The sequence below is a fragment of the Lactuca serriola genome, chromosome 7 (genome assembly GCF_051521515.1).
Source record: "Lactuca serriola cultivar US96UC23 chromosome 7, Lser_US96UC23_V15, whole genome shotgun sequence".
In the NCBI taxonomy this organism is placed as follows: Eukaryota; Viridiplantae; Streptophyta; class Magnoliopsida; order Asterales; family Asteraceae; genus Lactuca; species Lactuca serriola.
The window spans coordinates 56278777-56296962 of NC_136414.1; the positions used below are offsets into that span (position 1 = coordinate 56278777).

At 40.0% G+C, this 18186-nt stretch overlaps 1 protein-coding gene across 1 annotated transcript; it reads right to left on the bottom strand.

Moving 5' to 3' along the window:
* Positions 1–14678: 14678 nt before the first annotated feature.
* On the bottom strand, positions 14679–16544 carry LOC145064857 (transcription factor MYB87-like). The gene is made up of 3 exons (XM_079012227.1): positions 16256–16544; positions 15739–15868; positions 14679–15336 (listed from the first exon to the last, which is right to left on the bottom strand). Exons 1-3 carry the CDS (start codon positions 16389–16391, stop codon positions 14853–14855), a joined length of 750 nt encoding a protein of 249 aa, XP_078868353.1. The 5' UTR covers positions 16392–16544; the 3' UTR covers positions 14679–14852.
* Between the last annotated feature and the right edge of the window lie 1642 nt (positions 16545–18186).

Below are 18186 nucleotides of genomic sequence, written 5' to 3' on the forward strand. Positions count from 1 at the left end.
ACAAAGCTCAAAAACAAATATCATGTATGGTATTTTGGGGTTACTTACTGGCTCCGGCTGATCGTACCTCCGCGTCCCCCTTTACTCATTTTGAAAACCATTTTAAATACTCTTTTGAAAACTCTCCTCGATTTGAGACTGGAGTCACACGAGTGTTCCTCCAATTCACTCAAACCAAGGCTCTGATACCAACTTGTAACGACCAAAAATTTCAACCAATTTAAAATTTTCGAAAACAACCCGATTCCATTAAAGTTATTACAAAAAGGTTTTCAATACAATTTTATTTAAGTATTCCCAGAATCTCATCACAATATAAACACGAGGAGCGGTACGATCACGCCTTCGCCTTGCCACGGTCTCCTGAAGAACCTGAAAAACATTAAACCACAACTGTAAGCCCGAAAGCTTAGTGAGATACCCCTAAAATACCAACCACATATACCATACACGCATAACATGCCATACATATCCGATCACCGAACAGCCATGCATCTCGGGTCTACTATGGGACTGGTCCGCCGCACCGGCCAACAGTCCACCTGGTCCACCCTCCGAGTCTAGCCATATACCTCGAGTCTACAGTGTGATTGGTCCGCCCGCAACGGGCCTTCAATCCACCTGGTCCACTCTCTGAGTCTACAGTATGACTGGTCCGCCCGCACTGGGCCTTCAGTCGGCCTGGTCCACTCTCCGAGCCTCGGCACGTCTGGTCTGCCCTCTTAGGGCCTACAGCCTATCCGGACCGCTCGCTGGGCCTACGGGACAACCGGTCCGCCCTGGGTATCTTGGCCTACAACACAAAGCAGGACCCGCCTCAACCCAACTCCAGTCCAAACAACCATGTGCACATATACATACAATCATATAGAAATTCACAGTCAACAAGCAGATCAAACAGATCACATAACATATCATCATCCTAACCAGGATACCGACCTAACCGGTCACTAGCATAGCATCACCCCATCTCTCAGGATACCGATCTCAATCATGTCTCTAACATATATCATCCTAGCTACCAGGATGCAAACATATCAAAGCAACAACATAACAACAACTACCCGGATCTCAATCCGATAGGGGTCGGCCTTGGTGCCGTAGACCCTGTTGATATAGTGAGGATAACTCACCTCGAAACTGCCGGCTGAAAGGATAAGATCCCGCTGCTTGAAACTCTGACACAAACTCCTCCACTGAACACCAAAACACTCAACTCAATAAATACCCTTAATTATCAAAATACCCCTGGAAGACAACTGGTCAACCCTTGGACAAGGTCAAAGCCAACCCCTGACTGATTCTACTCGCCGAGTCAACCCGATGACTCGCCGAGTCCCCAAGCTCAGAACTTCCCTCAATCTGCGACCTAACTCGCCGAGTCACCCCGAGACTCGCCGAGTCCAACAACTCTGAGTCCACTCGCACACAACTCACCGAGTCATCCCTTGACTCACCGATTCTCGACTCAACCAGAAAATATTGGGACTCTTCGACAAGACTCGCCGAGTCCAGGAACAGACTCGCCGAGTCTAAGGCTATCTTCAACCTACTCGCCGAGTTCCAGGCCATCTTCATCCAACTCGCCGAGTTGTTCTTCCAACTCGTCGAGTTCCAACTCATCTTCAAGCAACTCGTCGAGTCTACCCATGTGACTCACCGAGTACCACCGGTCTGAATCCATACAGAAGCATTCCAGGCCATGCAATTGATCCAAAACATAGATCTAGCCTCCTACAACCCATCCATCACGTAAAGTGGCAAACTTTACGTGAATCCAAAGAGATCTAGGCCTTTTACACTCTAGGGCTAGGGTTTGGGACATGATGGCTTCACTAAGCACTCAACCACAGGGACTTTAATGCACTCTAGACCTTCCCCAATCCAGATCTGAGGTAGCAACCTCAGATCTAACCTCCAAACTCCAAAACATCCCAAGATAAGCTCCCCATAAACCCCAAAATGAAGAATCTATATAAGTGACAGCCCAAGAACGAGATAATACCTCAAAAGAACGCCCCAACAACAATGAAACTCGAATCCAACCAAAGCCCCTTGCTCCAAGCCTCCTACCCTTCAAGATTTCCTCAACAATTGCTTCTCCAAGCTTCCAAATGCAACTTGATCCACTCACACACGAAGGTTAGGGTTTCTGGACTTGAGGATGAGTAAGGAGGCTGGGGGAATGGATGTTATGTTCTTTATATACGGGTTAACCCTGAGAATTAGGGTTTTCTCCACTCAGCGCCTACTCGCCGAGTCCAGCCTATGACTCGCCAAGTCGGCCACTTAACACGCGACCCTACTCGCCGAGTCCACCCATGGACTCGCCGAGTTCCCTTTTCAATTTACTCTTTTAGCCCTTCAACTCTACTCTTGATCTTTCGGGATGTTACAGTTTCTCAGCAGCTGATGGCGGAGAAGTGTGAGAACCTAGGAAGAGCCTAGGAAGTGACCTTAGTCAGAAGAGTACGATGGCAGAGTAGAGCATTTCGCTGGGAAGCGAGTACACGTATGGGGATTGGTGATTGAGAAGGTTGAGCAGCTACTCAAGGAATCTGGGATGGTCTGTGTAGAGAGTATGGATAGATGTGGCAGGTAGTATGGGCCTGTACTACTGAAAGCAGAGGACCCATACTCGATGCAGGGAGTATTCCAGACATTCTGAGTAGCAGATCGAGAGGTGATGTCATGGTTTGAGTACCATGGTCAGTAGCAAATCGAGAGGTGATGTCATGGTTCGAGTACCATGGTCAGTAGCAGATCGAGAGGTGATGTCATGGTTCGAGTACCATGGTGAGTAGCAGATCGAGAGGTGATGTCATGGTTCGGGTACCATGATCAGTAGCAGATCGAGAGGTGATGTCATGGTTCGAGTACCATGATCAGTAGCAGATCGAGAGGTGATGTCATGCTTCGGGTACCATGATCAGTAGCAGATCGAGAGGTGATGTCATCGTTTGGGCACCATGATCGGTAGCAGAGCGAGAGGTGATGTCATAGTTCGAGTACCATGCTTCGTAGCGGAAAGTGTTTGTGCTTTTTCTAGTTATCCTGTCATGTTTGGGTTATTCTATGATCGTATGCGATAGAATATGAGGCCAGAGGGCCATGTTGAACGAGTTTCAATGGAGCATACCTTGAGAAGAGATTTGGGTTAGCTCCGAGGGATTGTTGGTGATATGCCAGTAGAGTCACAAGACTCAGAGTTGAGAAGGGACGGTGCGTTATGGAAGAATACGGTCTGAGCTGGGCAGTCGGCCGATAGTAGAGATGTCACCTTGTGACCTGAGTAGTGCTATTTTCGTTTCCTGAGAGAGACGTAAGAGGTGTTGAGATTTTCAGTTTCTGAGTTGGGGGTGAGCCCTGTGGGATCGCATTGATGATGATCTTCAATCAGAGTAGCTGACAGTAGGTCTGTCGCGAGGGAATGATATAGCATGAGCAGGTTGTCAGTCGGGACTGAGATGGTCAAGGACCAGGATACACCCTATTTGAGCATGGTAGGGAATGTGTTAGCTGCAACATGGAACGATCAAGAGGAGTATATCAGGGAAGTGACTCTTTTTGTCTATGATGGGTATCGAGAGTGGAAGTGGAGTCTCTGCTCTTATGATGAGTGATGTGTTAGAGCGTGGGTGAGGAGTCGAGGATGAAGAGAATGATAGTTCATTATTTCCAGACTAAGAGTCAGAGTTAATACTGGACAGTTAGGGAGGTTCGGTGATGGGAGGGTGTGAGTTTCTGAATGACTAGAGACGGTCATGATGGGAAGTTCTGAGGATTTCATCTGAGATTGGGGTTATTTGGGGTTGCTTGATCTCTGTCGGGAGATCATCGAGCGTGCGTAGCACCTTCCAGGAGTAGGTGCGATGTTTCTGGTGGGAGCAGTCTGTGGGATAGATTGTTGATGCGTCAAATGATGATGGTTCAAACCCTGAGTGGGGGATAACCGGGCATTCTAATGAGAGAATCAGAGGTTCGTTCAAGAGCGGTTAGAGAACTGGATATAGAGACCTGTGGTACAGATTCAGAATACCAGCATTATTGGGGTTAAAAGTTTATGCATGAGGCCCGTGCTCATGAAGGGATGAGTGTCACCACGACCGATGGCCGTTGGTCAGGGAACTTGTGGTGGTTGGAAATTCTTCGACATGGTTTGGCTAGTAAGGTTAGTTCGGCGGTTGGGAAATTCCAGTCCGATGTATGGGTTGTTATATGTAGTTTAGGAAGAGCAGATGTGAAATAAGACGACCAACCCCAGGGTCGGTCAGTGTGTTCTTGCATGAGCTTTGAGCAATAGAGGAGGGAGTTTCGGATGGTTGTCATCATGTTCCGAGTCATTATCGATTCGTCAGTGTTTCGTTTGAGAGTTGGGATACTCCGAAGTTGCGCATTGTGTGAAATGAAGGATAGTTATGATATCCTGAGGGAATGCTTTGAGGTATCCGTGTATGGTGTCGTAAGTATGGGACCGGTGATTGAGGCAAGACATCGTGATGTTCTGCGATGTTGTTTCCGGGGTATCCGAGTGTGATGCCCTGAATTCTGAATTATTTTAGATTCGTGAGTTTGATGCGACAAGTGCTAAATTAAGTATCTACGATTCCAGTGGGAGCCCTTCGGGTATTGACATCAAGAGGGATCATTTAAGAATGTGGATTGCATCAAGGAAAGGTGTTTTGTTATGGCGATTGTTGTCAGATATTATGATGCGTAAATTGGATGAGTGTTGGTACCTATCTATGATAGTCCACGGAGCATGAGTTAGAGGACGCAGTGTGGTGTTAACGTGAGTATGAGTCTGTGGGATGATAAGAGGGAGCGCTGCTAGTCAGCGAGAGGGTGTTTGATACTGCAGAGAGCCGTAGTACTCACTAGTCAGTGAGAGGGTGTTGTAATACTGTGGGGAGCCGTAGTATTCACTAATCAGTGAGAGGGTGTTGTGATACTGCGGGGAGCCGTAGTACTCACTAGTCAGCGAGAGGGTGTTGTGATACTGCGGGGAGCCGTAGTATTCACTAGTCAGTGAGAGAGTGTTGTGATATTGCAGAGAGCAGTAGTACTCACGAGTCAATGAGAGGGTGTTGTGATACTATGGGGAGCCGTAGTATTCACTAGTCAGCGAGAGGGTGCTGTGATACTGAGGGGAGCCGTAGTACTCACTAGTCAGTGAGAGGGTGTTGTGATACTGCGGGGAGCCGTAGTATTCACTAGTCAGCGAGAGGGTGTTGTGATACTGCGGGGAGCCATAATACTCACTAGTCAGTGAGAGGGTGTTGTGATACTGCGGGGAGCCGTAGTATTCACTAGTCAGTAAGAGGATATCGTGGTACTGCAGGAAGCCGTATTATTCACAAGTCAGAGCATGACACAAAGGAGTGTTAGGCTTGGGTAGCCTTATCATTGAGTTTTTGGGGACCTGGTGTTTGGATCAGGAGCGAGACTGTGGTCTCCTTAATGATCAGGGATCGATATATATGGAGTTAAGGTGTGGTTATCAAAATCAGAAGGAATTGGGGAAGTGATGTACGCATGGGTTGCGAGTCATGAGTCATGGGTTGAGTGGTTCATAAGGACGGGTGGTTCTAATTCTGGGTCAGACCAGACTCTCGATTTTGAGTTTGGCTCTAGTGGTGCCTTGAGTAGGCGAGATGAGATTCTAGATTCTGAGATGGGTCCCAAGTTGAGAGGTATTGTTATCCAACTGATGCCTTAGACCTATGTAGGTCAACACTCGGGTACAGGATGTACCGCGAGGCACATGTATCTAGGGAGTGGTGTTCGATAGAGATCGAGGGTGAAATGATTTAATGGGTTTATGTTATTCGTTGGGGGTAAAGAGAGCTTCGTGACTTGTGTGTCACCGGGCCGAGATTGTTATGTGAGAAGGAAGTCGGTGAGACATTTCGGGGCCTGTTATGGGTGACCTTTGGAGGTGCAACTGTGGAGTCAGGAGTTGACTTAGTGCCCAGTATTGAAAAGGGATACGAGAAACAAAGTTTGGGCTTTCGAATGTGATGTATGAGGACACTTCTAAACGAGTATGGTTTTACCCTTGTGTCCGAGGGTAGAGTGTTAAGGATTCTATGTTGGATGGGTTCTGATAGCGGTTTAGTAGATGAGCCTTAGTGAGGTGTGGATCCTTCCGTTTCTTAGGTCGTGATTCAGATCTTTTAGCATGTTGGTATGAGTGAGCGGTATCCAATTGTTGGATTCGTTCTTGTGAGAATTAGAGGATCAGTAGGTTATCAGGGTTGACATTCGAGGAACGAATATCATGGTGATCGCTTGAGTAGGTGGTCTGGCGGCGAGTTAGGCCACTAGAGTTTCTAGATATTGGGAAAGAGCATTTTGCGGCCGAAGAATTAGATTAGTTCTGGATTTGGGAGTTCTGTGTGTGATTTCAGTTTTCCATGGAAGAAGATTTTGGTTTGGCATGAGATCCTTTCGGCGGTGCCTTCGGGTGGTTGGATGTAATTTATATGTGGTTAAGGAGTGATTTCGAGGGCGAAATCAAATTCAAGTGGGGGAGAATTGTAACATCCGGATTTCAGGGATATTATTGTAAAGGCTAATATTGGGTTTCAAGGGGGGGAGGGACTCAACGAGTTGAGGGTCTAACTCGCCGAGTCGATTCGGGATCCTTCGGGGGATTTAATGAGTGGACTCGACGAGTCAGAAGAGGGACTCGCCGAGTAGATCCCGTTCCGAGAAAAACCCTAAGATTCGGGTTTGGAGCATATTTAAAGGAACTTATGACTTTGGGTGCGCCTCATATCCTCTATGAGAAATCCTAAATCACCATGGAGCTTAGGGTGAGTTCTTATGATGAAATCAAGTGATTTAGTGAGTTATGTGGAAGGAAAGGTGCATGAATCAAGCAAGGAACGAGATAGAGGCTATGGATCTAGCTTATCTTCTCATGGAGCTGCTGTGGAAGGTATGACCTTGCATCCTTTTCATCTAATTGTGATTAGACCTCTAGATCTTGGGAGTTTTAGGGCTTAACTCCCCTCCTTTTTATCTTTTAGCTAAGTGAGACATGATTTGAGGTGGGAAACCTCATATCTGAGCCTTGAGAGGTCCTTAGAGGCTAGATGCCTTGGCTTTAGTGGCCCAAATGAAGGTTGTCAAGCAAAAACCTTCATGAAGAGTGTGTTTTGGTGTTTTGGAGCTATAACTCCGTGCATTAGCATAAAGATCGAAACTTTACGTAAGTATTAAGCCTTGAAATGATAGATCTATAGATTAGAGTGTTAGATCTGGTTGAAATCGTCTGGATAAGGAAAAGTATGAATGGACTCACCGAGTCAATGAGCGGACTCGACGAGTCGGCTAGGGTTTCATGTCTGGACTGAATCGCGATCTAGCCCGACGAGTCGTGGGGTCGGCTCGACGAGTTAAGCTGGATCTTCAAGAGACTTCGGGAAGGTGAGTGAACTCAACGGGTCACAAAGGTGTACTCGCCGAGTCGGGCCAAGTGGGACTGTTGACTTGAGTTGACTTTTGTTGGCTGTGAGGTCTTGGTCAACATAAGTAATAGAGACCTTGGAGGGGTAAAATGGTCTTTTATCCACTTCCCAATTAGAGAGGAAAAGAGTAATCGTCGGTTAATTAGAGTTGAGATTTCGAGTGTTAATTAGAGATATTTGCCTTATGTGTTAGGCGGTGGCGAGTTCGAGATTCGAGCGTGAGGATAGCTGCTTTCTGCTTGCCAGGTGAGTCTTCTCACTAGACTTTACCTAGAGTGGTAATTGGAGTTATATGACAGAGTATCTTGTATGCTATTTATGTGATTGTGATACACTGCATTATTTTTATGTGATTCATGTCGTGTATGTTCCAGAGTTTACAGAGTTGGAACCGGAAGGTTCACAGAGTTAGGACCAGAGGGTCCACAAAGTTAGGACTGGAGGGTCCACAGAGTTATAGCCTCGAGTGGCTAATATGTGTTATATGTGGTATTTTGGGGAACTCACTAAGCTTCGTGCTTACCGTGTTATGTGTTATGTGTTTCAGGTTTTCCTCTCGGAATTACGGGACGGCACCGGCTTGATTGTACACACCAGAGAAAGAGTTATGAGTATCCTGGATTATTAATGGAGTTGTGTTTTGTAATTGAATAAAAGAGATTTTCATACGAGATGTTATGAAGAGTATGCATTTTAAAAATGAAAAAATTGTTTTAAATTTCACGTCGTTACATAAACATTTTTCACAACATGGTGTATGGATGCCCACAATGTGGCATGGATTTTTATGATCACACTTTTTTGGTGAGCTCCACGATGTGGCAAGTAGTGTGCCATGACGTGGTGGCTATTGCAGCCGAAGCCCATGATTTTTAGGGTTTCTTCTATATTTAAAGCCTTTAACTTCAAGATTAAGGTATTCTTATCAGCCTCCAATCTTCCTAAATGATGTCCTATCTCCCATTTTATGATTCTTGTTGTATTCTTGGCGTTCTTTAGGATTTGAAGCCTTGGTTTGCATTTTAGGAAAAAGAAGAAGGTGTGCTTGCTAGTGGAATAATGTATCTACTTCGGATCTTGCATCCTATGCATCTTGTGGAGCTTGGGAAGGTATAAAACATCCACCTTTATCATTCTCTTCTCTTATTTCATGCTTTGAAGTACCTTGAAGAATTTTTCTTGGATTTTTGGACAACTCCAGAACCTTAGGCTTGTTTGATGACCATTTTTTAGTCCTAGATGATGCAAAAAGTGTTAAGTCTTGGTCCCCTTGTCTCCATGAACAAGTTAAGATCTTATTAAGGACTTTATGGACTTAGGGTTTAAGATTTTGTCTTATGGTGAAGTCCTAATGGATAAAGTTGGAAACTTTATCCATTAAGTCGTTGAGAAGGATTAGATATGAAGTTTTGAGCCTTGATATGTATGAATTAAGCTCTTAATGAAGATTTGAGGGAAGCTGACAATGACCACGATTTGGCTAAGGAATGGCCACAGCGGTGAAGATTAGAATCACAACTGTATTGTACTGGAATTCCTATGACGTGGCCAAGGAATGACCACGACGTGGTGAAGATCAGACTCGTTACTGTATTATCTTGACATTTCCAAAAAGGAGCCTAAGGACCGCCCACAACATTGCAATGTCATGCATGTCGACTGTTTTGTCTCGGTATGCCCACGACATGGCCAGTGGGTCTCTATGTCATGGTAGTTGTTGGCTTGGTTGATCGTTGACCATTGACTTTTGACCAATTTGACTTGGGTCAAACTTGGAGGATTTGGTTTGATGATTGAAGATTTATCTCTTTTGGTGTTAGTCGCTTCGTGAGATTGAGCAATGCAAGGTGTGAGAGTGTGGCTGTGCTTCTCCAGGTCTTCCGTTCAAGTGAGTTTCTCATTATGCCACATATCCCAATTTAGATCCTTTGCATGGTAGGATAGTGGTACTATTAGAGTACAAGTATGCTAGTTGACTAGGATAACTCCTTGTTTTGCATGTGCAATGTAGGACACTTAATGTCATGGTATGATAGATCGGTAGAGTCTTACCTGTTGACCATATAATACAGTTAGGAGTTATGTTTGGTTAGGGTAACAGGGGTAGGCCAGTTATCAGGATTATATATGACTGACCAACAAAAGACTTAATTGAGAAATGGTCCATGGAAAGGTAATCAGGGAAGACTAGTTGCTAAGGGTATGGATATGCTAGTATTTGTTATGTGATTATGTTACATGATTATGTGGTAATGATAGCTTGGGTTATGTGTAGTCTAAGTTGGATACCCTGAGAACTCTTGGCCTAATGCCTTATTGCGATGTTCTTGTTTGATTGTTCGCTCTCGGGTAGGACATTTGTTCGACTGTTTATCTGATCCCTGACTACATATGACTTTATGTGTTGCATGGAAGACTAGGATCTGGCCCTTGACAATCGTATGGAAGACCAAAATCTGGCCCATGACAGTTATATGAAAGACCAGGACCTGGACCCTGGCATTCACATGTAAGAACATGATATGGACCTTAACAATGGAAAGGAAAGACCATGATTTGGCCCATGGAAAGATGTGACTGTACGATTATGATTTGACACATAACATTCACCCGGGGTTTGAGAAGACCTGTTATTTTGTATATGATTGCTACTATACGTATGTTTATGTGGGTAGGAGATTTGGCAATTCGGCGCTAGAGATGAACACTTTGTGTGGATGCATTGTAGATATGATGGAATATGTGGCATACTGGGGGAACTCACTAAGCTTTATGCTTACAATTGTGGATTAAACATTTCACAGGTCGTTCATGAGAAGAGCTCGATGGGACTATACACACGCATCAAAGATATTCATTTCTATGGTTTTGTAAACTCAAATATGATATTGCATGCTTTTCAATCAATCAAATGTTATTTAATGGTTTTTGAAACAATGGTTTTAATCGATTGACTATTTTATGAACAAAATTTTCTTTGTAATTTTTGAGACATTACATTCTCACAATTGTACTTCTATTGTTATTATATCCTCTTTGAGTGAATTGCAAACTCAAATCCAACTCACTATTGACCAGCTCTCCAATTTCTTAGGGTTATTTATTGATAGACCTAAGGTTGAAGAAGATTGCCAATATGACATATTTATGTTAATATAGCAGACATAAATCTATGTTATTCTAGGATTCAAATTAATTGGATTGTTGATTTAGGTGCAACTCAACATATGACATGTACCAATGATTGTTTGGAAAATGTTATTGATGGTTCGAAGTGAAAACTAAACGTGAACCATCCTAATTGGAAATCTTAAACTCTAAGGGTCTACCATGCATTTTTTAGAAATTCTAGTTGTGTATGAATTTAACGTTTATATACTTTATATCCATAAAATAACACATAATGTTAGGGTTTCAATATATTTCGATGAGAAAAAGTTTGTTATTGTAGGGTTTCAAAGCACTCCATGGATGATGGCAATGGGCCCCTTTGATGAATTCTAGGTTAAAAGCCCAAGATTTGTCTTTTCCCTATAAATAGTCATGTATTATTCACAATTAGGGTTAAGAGTGAGGCAAAATGTAGCCGCCACGTGAGGTTTCTTATGTAGTGTTAGATTCTTTAGTCTATGCTTTAAGTGTAATTTATTCCTCATATTTCAATAAATCGAGTGATCATTCGACATAATCTTCATATTTGTGTTTGTTCTTATTTTCCGCATCTTGTTCATCAAATCACAATTAGGGTTTTAATCCCAACAAGTGGTATCAGAGCGGGTCTTTGAAGATCTATTGATTTTTGAAGTATCGGTTCTTGATTTGATGATTTTCTGCACAAGTTACTGAAGATTATTGGTGTTTTGGTGGTTTGGAATCAAAGATTCTTGTTCAAGAAACTGTTCATGGAGACTTATGTATTCTGTTACTGTGGTATTATTTCAATCTGATTTGTTTTTCTGTTCAAATATTTTTATTTGATCTGATTATTCGGTTCATGTCAATGGATCTATTTCTCTTGATTTAGTCCATTTATTCAATTCCATATTATTCTTGTGCCCTAACAAGTTTCGTTCACTGTTCATTCTTGAGCCTATCATCGATGCCTTCTGATCTCTGTTTAACCCAACAAAATCGATGATTTAAGTTTTGACTGTGCTTTTGCCCACTATTATTGTTCTGTGTTTATTGGTATAAGCCTTTGATATCGTATATTACAAGTCGACTCATCTGTAAATTTCGTATCTTGAATTCTTGGTTCTTCCATTCTTGAGTCGTCATCTGTAAACGATACTATTGCCAAATCAATTTTTGATTTTGGGTTCAAACTTGCCGATCCGTTCTTTCATTGAATATCTATTTTGTCTCGTGATTCTATTGATTTGAGAAAGTTGATTTTGGTGTTTATCGGCAATTGGATTTGAGTAGTTAAACAAGAAAAGTCAAAATTGAAAGTTATGAAGATTGAATCGGTACTGTGAATTTTTTTAATGGTGCTCTCATCTGCAAAGAAGTTAACAGAAGTAAACTATGGATTGCGATTGTTATGCACTGAAATTCGATGTTGGTATGTTTGGAGATTGGAATTGCTTGATGCAGTGTAAACCGAGTCGCAATCGAAACTGCGAATGGACTCGGAATCGGTGTCCCTGTAGACTCGAATTCGCAACTGTGTGCTCGGAGCGATTGATTGATTCGGAGTTTGGCATCATTGAATTCGCAATCGGAATATGGCTCGCAATCGGAATATGCTCGCAATCGGAAGTATCGCTGGAATCGAGTAGCTGTTGCCGTTCTTTTAATCAGACGTCTAATTGGTGAAGAAGATAAACATGTTACATTTATGGTCCCTGCAACTTCAGCGCATTGGCACTTTTGGTCCCTGTTATTTTCACAGCTTGGTGATTATGGACCATTTTCAGATTTTGTCACAAATAAAGGGGGTATTGATGCAGAATTACATTTTCAGTCCCAGAATTTCTGCAAAGTGACAATTTCAGCCATGTATTCAGAAAAGTTTACAACTTTGAGGGCCGGTGAACAGTTTTGAATTTTTTAACGCTCATATTTTTTCGTGAACAGCAAAATAATGATTCCATCAAGTCTTGGCGGTTCGGAAGGTCATTTTTCGTGATATCATCAAATTTTTCACGACTTTTTCGGATTTTATACTTCATTGTGTATATCGTTTTGTCGCGGGGGAGCTTAGTAATTTTTTATCCATTCAAGATCATTCTCATGACCATTTGAAGGCTTTATAATCATGTTTTTAATTATAAATCGGGGGAGAATTTGGTATGGCCATTCGAAATTAGATTTGTGACTTTTCAAAGTTGAAGATTTTTGATAAAGCTTGTGGTAGAATTATGAAGGTAGCTTTTATTGCAGAAGTTCTTCATCGAGCTCTACTAAAGCTTTTACAGAGAAGTATCCTTTACAGCGGAAGTTTTTCATCGAGCTCTGCTAAGGACTTGTTATATCTCCGACTTCTTGTATTTTCTCGATCAAGTGGCGTTACGAATCTTAAAGTTTGGGTTGTTACATGATATTTTTTGATGGCTTATATCATTAGCTTATTTGAAGATCGTTGTGACTTGGAGGGGGAGCTCTTCAAAGACAAGAAGTGATTCAGTTTCTTTGTTCTGAAATGGGTTTTTATGGCGGGTTTGGTTTTCGTGAAGATTCTTTGGGATTACATTCGAAAATGAAGTTTAAAGACATTACTTCAGTGCGTGGTTTATATATCCTAGAGCCCGTGTTTGAAGACTATTAAAGAATCAAGATTCGTGGATTGCTTCAAATATTCCTCGTTGCAAGATCTTTTCTTATTTGCTAGATTCTTGTTTTGGAAGTTAAAACATTGTCATCCATTCCATACTTTGAGGGGGAGATTGTAGGGTTTCAAAGCACTCCATGGATGATGGCAATGGGCCCCTTTGATGAATTCTAGGTTAAAAGCCCAAGATTTGTCTTTTCCCTATAAATAGTCATGTATTATTCACAATTAGGGTTAAGAGTGAGGCAAACTGTAGCCGCCACGTGAGGTTTCTTATGTAGTGTTAGATTCTTTAGTCTATGCTTTAAGTGTAATTTATTCCTCATATTTCAATAAATCGAGTGATCATTCGACATAATCTTCATATTTGTGTTTGTTCTTATTTTTCGCATCTTGTTCATCAAATCACAATTAGGGTTTTAATCCCAACAGTTATCTATAGGATTTACAAGTAAAATATAGAGTTTGGAGGCCTATAAAGAGTCTAGCGGATTGTGTTATTTGAATCATTTAGAGAGCATACCTTCACAAGAGAGTTCTTTTTTTATTTGGAAATGGTCTATCATCTTGATAACCATTTTTCTCTATTGCATTAGCTTATTAGGTTATCATTGTGAGAGCTCTTGTATTTGTGAAATTTCTCAGTTAGGGTTTAAAGTTGCTTACTAATTTGTAATTTTTTTGTTGAATATTCGTTATAAGAGTTTAGATCTTGATTTTCTTGTTATTTAATACTTACAATTGTTCTTAACGAGTATCTGTATCTTGACAACAATTGTAAGTGTATGATAGGTAATACTATCTAACATATATTTTATAATATATAACACTGATTATTCATATATTTATAACTTATGTTATTGTTAACATTGTTATTTATCAAATTAATTGCTAAAAGTGCATGTTCCAAAATGGATAAGTAAACCCATCCTTTCAAATTTGAGAACACTCCCACCTCTCTTTCTCTTTTAAATGTGGTTTATTGGTTTAATCCCAAACAAAATGTGATGGAGGACATATCAAAGCAATGACGGATCTAAGATCAAAGTAAAAAGGTATCCCAACATAAAAAAAATTGCGTAATACACAATAAGAAAAAAAATTACACTACGAAATTTTTTTTGAAAGGTATCTCAACTAGCCCGGAATATATAGTAAATCCGCCATTGTAGGAAGGACTTACAATAGTCCTCCGTTGATAATTTGGACAACAATATATAAAAAGGGTGTAAAGATGTCCAACATAAAAAGACCATAATTTTTTATCCGTAGATACACTGACACATTTCGTGATCCACTTTCTATGGACGGAAAACTCTTAATTGGCCAAAACTCCTAAAAAAGTTTTTTGATAATAAGGTATGTCGATGAACATAGTTAATGTCCATCTAAATTTTCTCTTGTAGAAAATAATCCATGCAATTATCAATTTCATGTAAATTTAGATGATAATAATATATTTACATACATACATATTCATATGATGTCAAAGCTTAATATAAAAACCATTAAACGACCTAGCTAAATACTTAAACTAGAACAAGGTCTGCTAGTTTTAGTTATCGGTTCCTAGCTATGTAACCTTCACCATTTTTTCTTCAACTTTAGAGCCATGGAGATGCATAATTAAAGTTAGCAACTTCACCAAACACTTGCCGGAAATCAAATTCTCCCGTCAAAAAATCACTGCCGGAGTCTATCACTCCTCCACCATTATCACACCAAGAGGCATAGCCATTGCTGATTGGAAATGCATTAGGAGAAAAACCATGATTCTCTTGTGAAGACAATATGTTAACGTTGATAGTACTGGTACTTGTTGAATCTGATGTCATCGGGGTTTGCTGATAATCCACCATCATAGAGTGGTCGAAGATAGGTTTATATATAGTTTGATAATGATCGACTTCTTGTTTTGGTAGATTTGTCGGAGAGCTAAATTGTATGTGATTGATGGGGGCGACAGAAGTTGTGGTGGCATTGCTGGTGTTATGCGATAGAGATAACTTCTTCTTCAGCTTCGTGTTCCAGTGGTTCTTGACATCGTTGTCTGTTCTTCCATGTAACTTAGAAGCTATCACAGACCACCTAAAATTTTAAACGACATATTCTTCAGGAATTATATATATACAAATATAACCATGTAACATATAATAAACGTAATATATTTTTCATTTTGCATCGTCAAAAAATATAATCCTTTTGAATATATAGTTATTTATTACTTGATATTAGAAACTTGATCATGTTTTTTTTTTCCTTCCATTTATTAACTTTTCAAATAACTAATTGTATTAGAATATAATTTCGTTGCAAATAAGTCGATCGCCTTTTACATAAAATCAGATAAACACTACAATAACAAGATTAGTGAACGGAATGAGCAATATATAAAGAAAAATGATAGTGAATTATCGACAAAAAGACAAAGAATCATAATCTAAAAAGTCAATCATTAACTAAATTATAAAGTTTAAGATATGAACAAGCCTGCTTCCGATATTGACGTAGAGAGATGATATAATATTATCTTCTTCTTCAGTAAACCCTCCAAGCTTTATATCCGGTCGTAGATAATTCAACCATCTCAGTCGACAGCTTTTCCCACATCGTTTCAGCCCTAACACATCAAATCAAAACGATTTAACTTACAAAGAAAGTGAAACATTAAAGAAAAGACCTTAATCCACAAAGCTTAATCAAAGTATATTCTGGATAATTAAGCAAACGGGACCTCGTAAAACTACATCAAGAACAAAAAGGAAGAGCTTTTGTTCAATTTCTTGACCACCCTTTGTGTTTTTAGAACGAGAAACTAGAAATAATTAAAGAAAATACACGAATCTTATGAGCATTCTGGTTTAATTTAAAGACTTTATTAGATACTGCTCGAACAAAATCTTCTCCTCTCTATTTTTCCTTAAAGAGGAAGATATATACTTCGAGAGAGAGATGGTGAATTGAAGCATATATGTACATAACAGGAAGGGGGAGAATATAAAGAGACCTGCTTTGTGAGGCAAGGCAATCCAGTTGCCACCGGTGCCATGGTTATGAATATAGTTCTTGAGAATGGCGTCTTCTTCAGGTGACCATGGGCCTCTTTTAACTTTGGCTTTATCACAACACGGAGATCTGCCCATTACACTAAAATGCACACTTCAATTCCACACACACAAAACCCTAAACTGTTACCCTAATATGCAGCTATTCTTCAAGATGAAGTTACAGCCGATCACTTCTTTTATATATATATGTATATGCCCCTATCAAGTGTGTGTTGTAGAAGTCAATAAGTTAACTTGGTCTATGGTTTCAGATGATGAAGTGAAAAAGAGAGGACTTTGTCCAAAGGCATAAAGTGAATTATATATTTTAATTATTATATTTTGTTTCCAACAAAAGTGCAAAATTGATCCTTTGGTTTGCAAAAAAAAAAAAAACTATGAATATAATCTAAAAATTTTTTAAGGTTCAAAATTGTGATTTTGTTCCTTGAGGGACATAAAAGACTCTTCTACCTTATTAATTTGTTTTTTTTAATCATTTTTTTATATTTTAATTATTTAAAATCAAAAGTAGAGCTCACCCACCCCTAGCTACTATTAGACGCATACATTTTTCTTCACTCTCTCCTACTTTTTTCTTTCCGTCGAGACCAAGCTTTCGTCCCTGACCGTGCCTCCACTGGCAACTTAGGAAGCTATATTGCTATAACTTGTAGCTTCTCTGATTTGATGTCTATTCTCTTTTTCTAACACGATTTGATTTAAAATTAAAGCTTCCTTCTATTTTACTCTCGGAGAGAGAGAGAGAGAGAGAGAGAGAGAGAGAGAGAGAGAGAGAGAGAGAGAGAGAGAGAGAGAGAGAGAGAGAGAGAGAGAGAGAGAGAGAGAGAGAGAGAGAGAGACCCTTTTGGTCAGTGTGTGTGTTTTTGGGGAAAAAATTAATGCTACCCACGAACAAACCATTCCTATAATCAAGGGTTTTTTTTTTTTTTTTTTTTTTTTTTTTTTTTTTTTTTTGCTCTTCTTCTTATATCAGTTCTTTCAATTACATATAAGATATCAAAACCGGGATGGGTAACACATTATCCTCAAATTGATCAACATAGGAACAAATGATGGATTTATGGATAGAGAGGTGTTGTCACACCCCGACCGGTGACGGAAGCACCGATATGTGCGACGTTCTTTGTGCATCATATCATAAGCATTGAACATACATTGAATAGTACAAAAAGATATTATAACATAACTAGTGATTGTATAACTTTTGTAAAGAGTCACAAAAGTATTCAAAGTTCACTATGCTCCATGCCTCAAACATTAGGCTATATAATATAATACTAATCTATAAGTGATGTCCACTTCACATCTTGAATTCCGGATAAGCAACTTCCTTCTCCTGATTTCCTAGTAGTACATGTGATTTTGAAAACGGTTCAACATAATGTTGGTAAGTTCACAAGTTTTCGTTTGTATAGAAAGTACTTGTTGTTTTATAAGTATCTTTATTGAATATGAACTCTTATATTGAAGGGATGTTTACTAAGGACATACTCCTTTACCATAATGTTGTTATACATTTTATTCCAAAGGTTGTGTTCTGCGGTTCATGGACACTAATGTTATTGCCGACAAACTAGGCGTATCATTCATAGTATACATGTGGTTCATACTTATTTTCTATACTACTACCCTAAATTCACGTATTATACTCATTCCAAAAACCCTCAGACTTCATTTGATGTAAGTGATATATATATATATATATATATATATATATATATATATATATATATATAAAGTATACTTCCATTTCTTTTTAGGCATACCCTTACAAGTATATATTTACTACCATCCCTTTTACCCGTAACCCGATCAAAGGTTCATATATATTTTTATTATTTTAAGACTATAGGAATAATGTTACACT

Excerpts from the sequence above, each read along its gene's own strand:
- LOC145064857 (XM_079012227.1), bottom strand. The coding sequence starts at position 16,391 with ATGGGCAGATCTCCGTGTTGTGATAAAGCCAAAGTTAAAAGAGGCCCA. Across the intron at positions 15,869-16,255 it reads TGCCTTGCCTCACAAAGCAG|GGCTGAAACGATGTGGGAAA; the intron begins GTCTCTTTATAT and ends TTGATGTGTTAG. Across the intron at positions 15,337-15,738 it reads TACGTCAATATCGGAAGCAG|GTGGTCTGTGATAGCTTCTA; the intron begins GCTTGTTCATAT and ends TTAAAATTTTAG.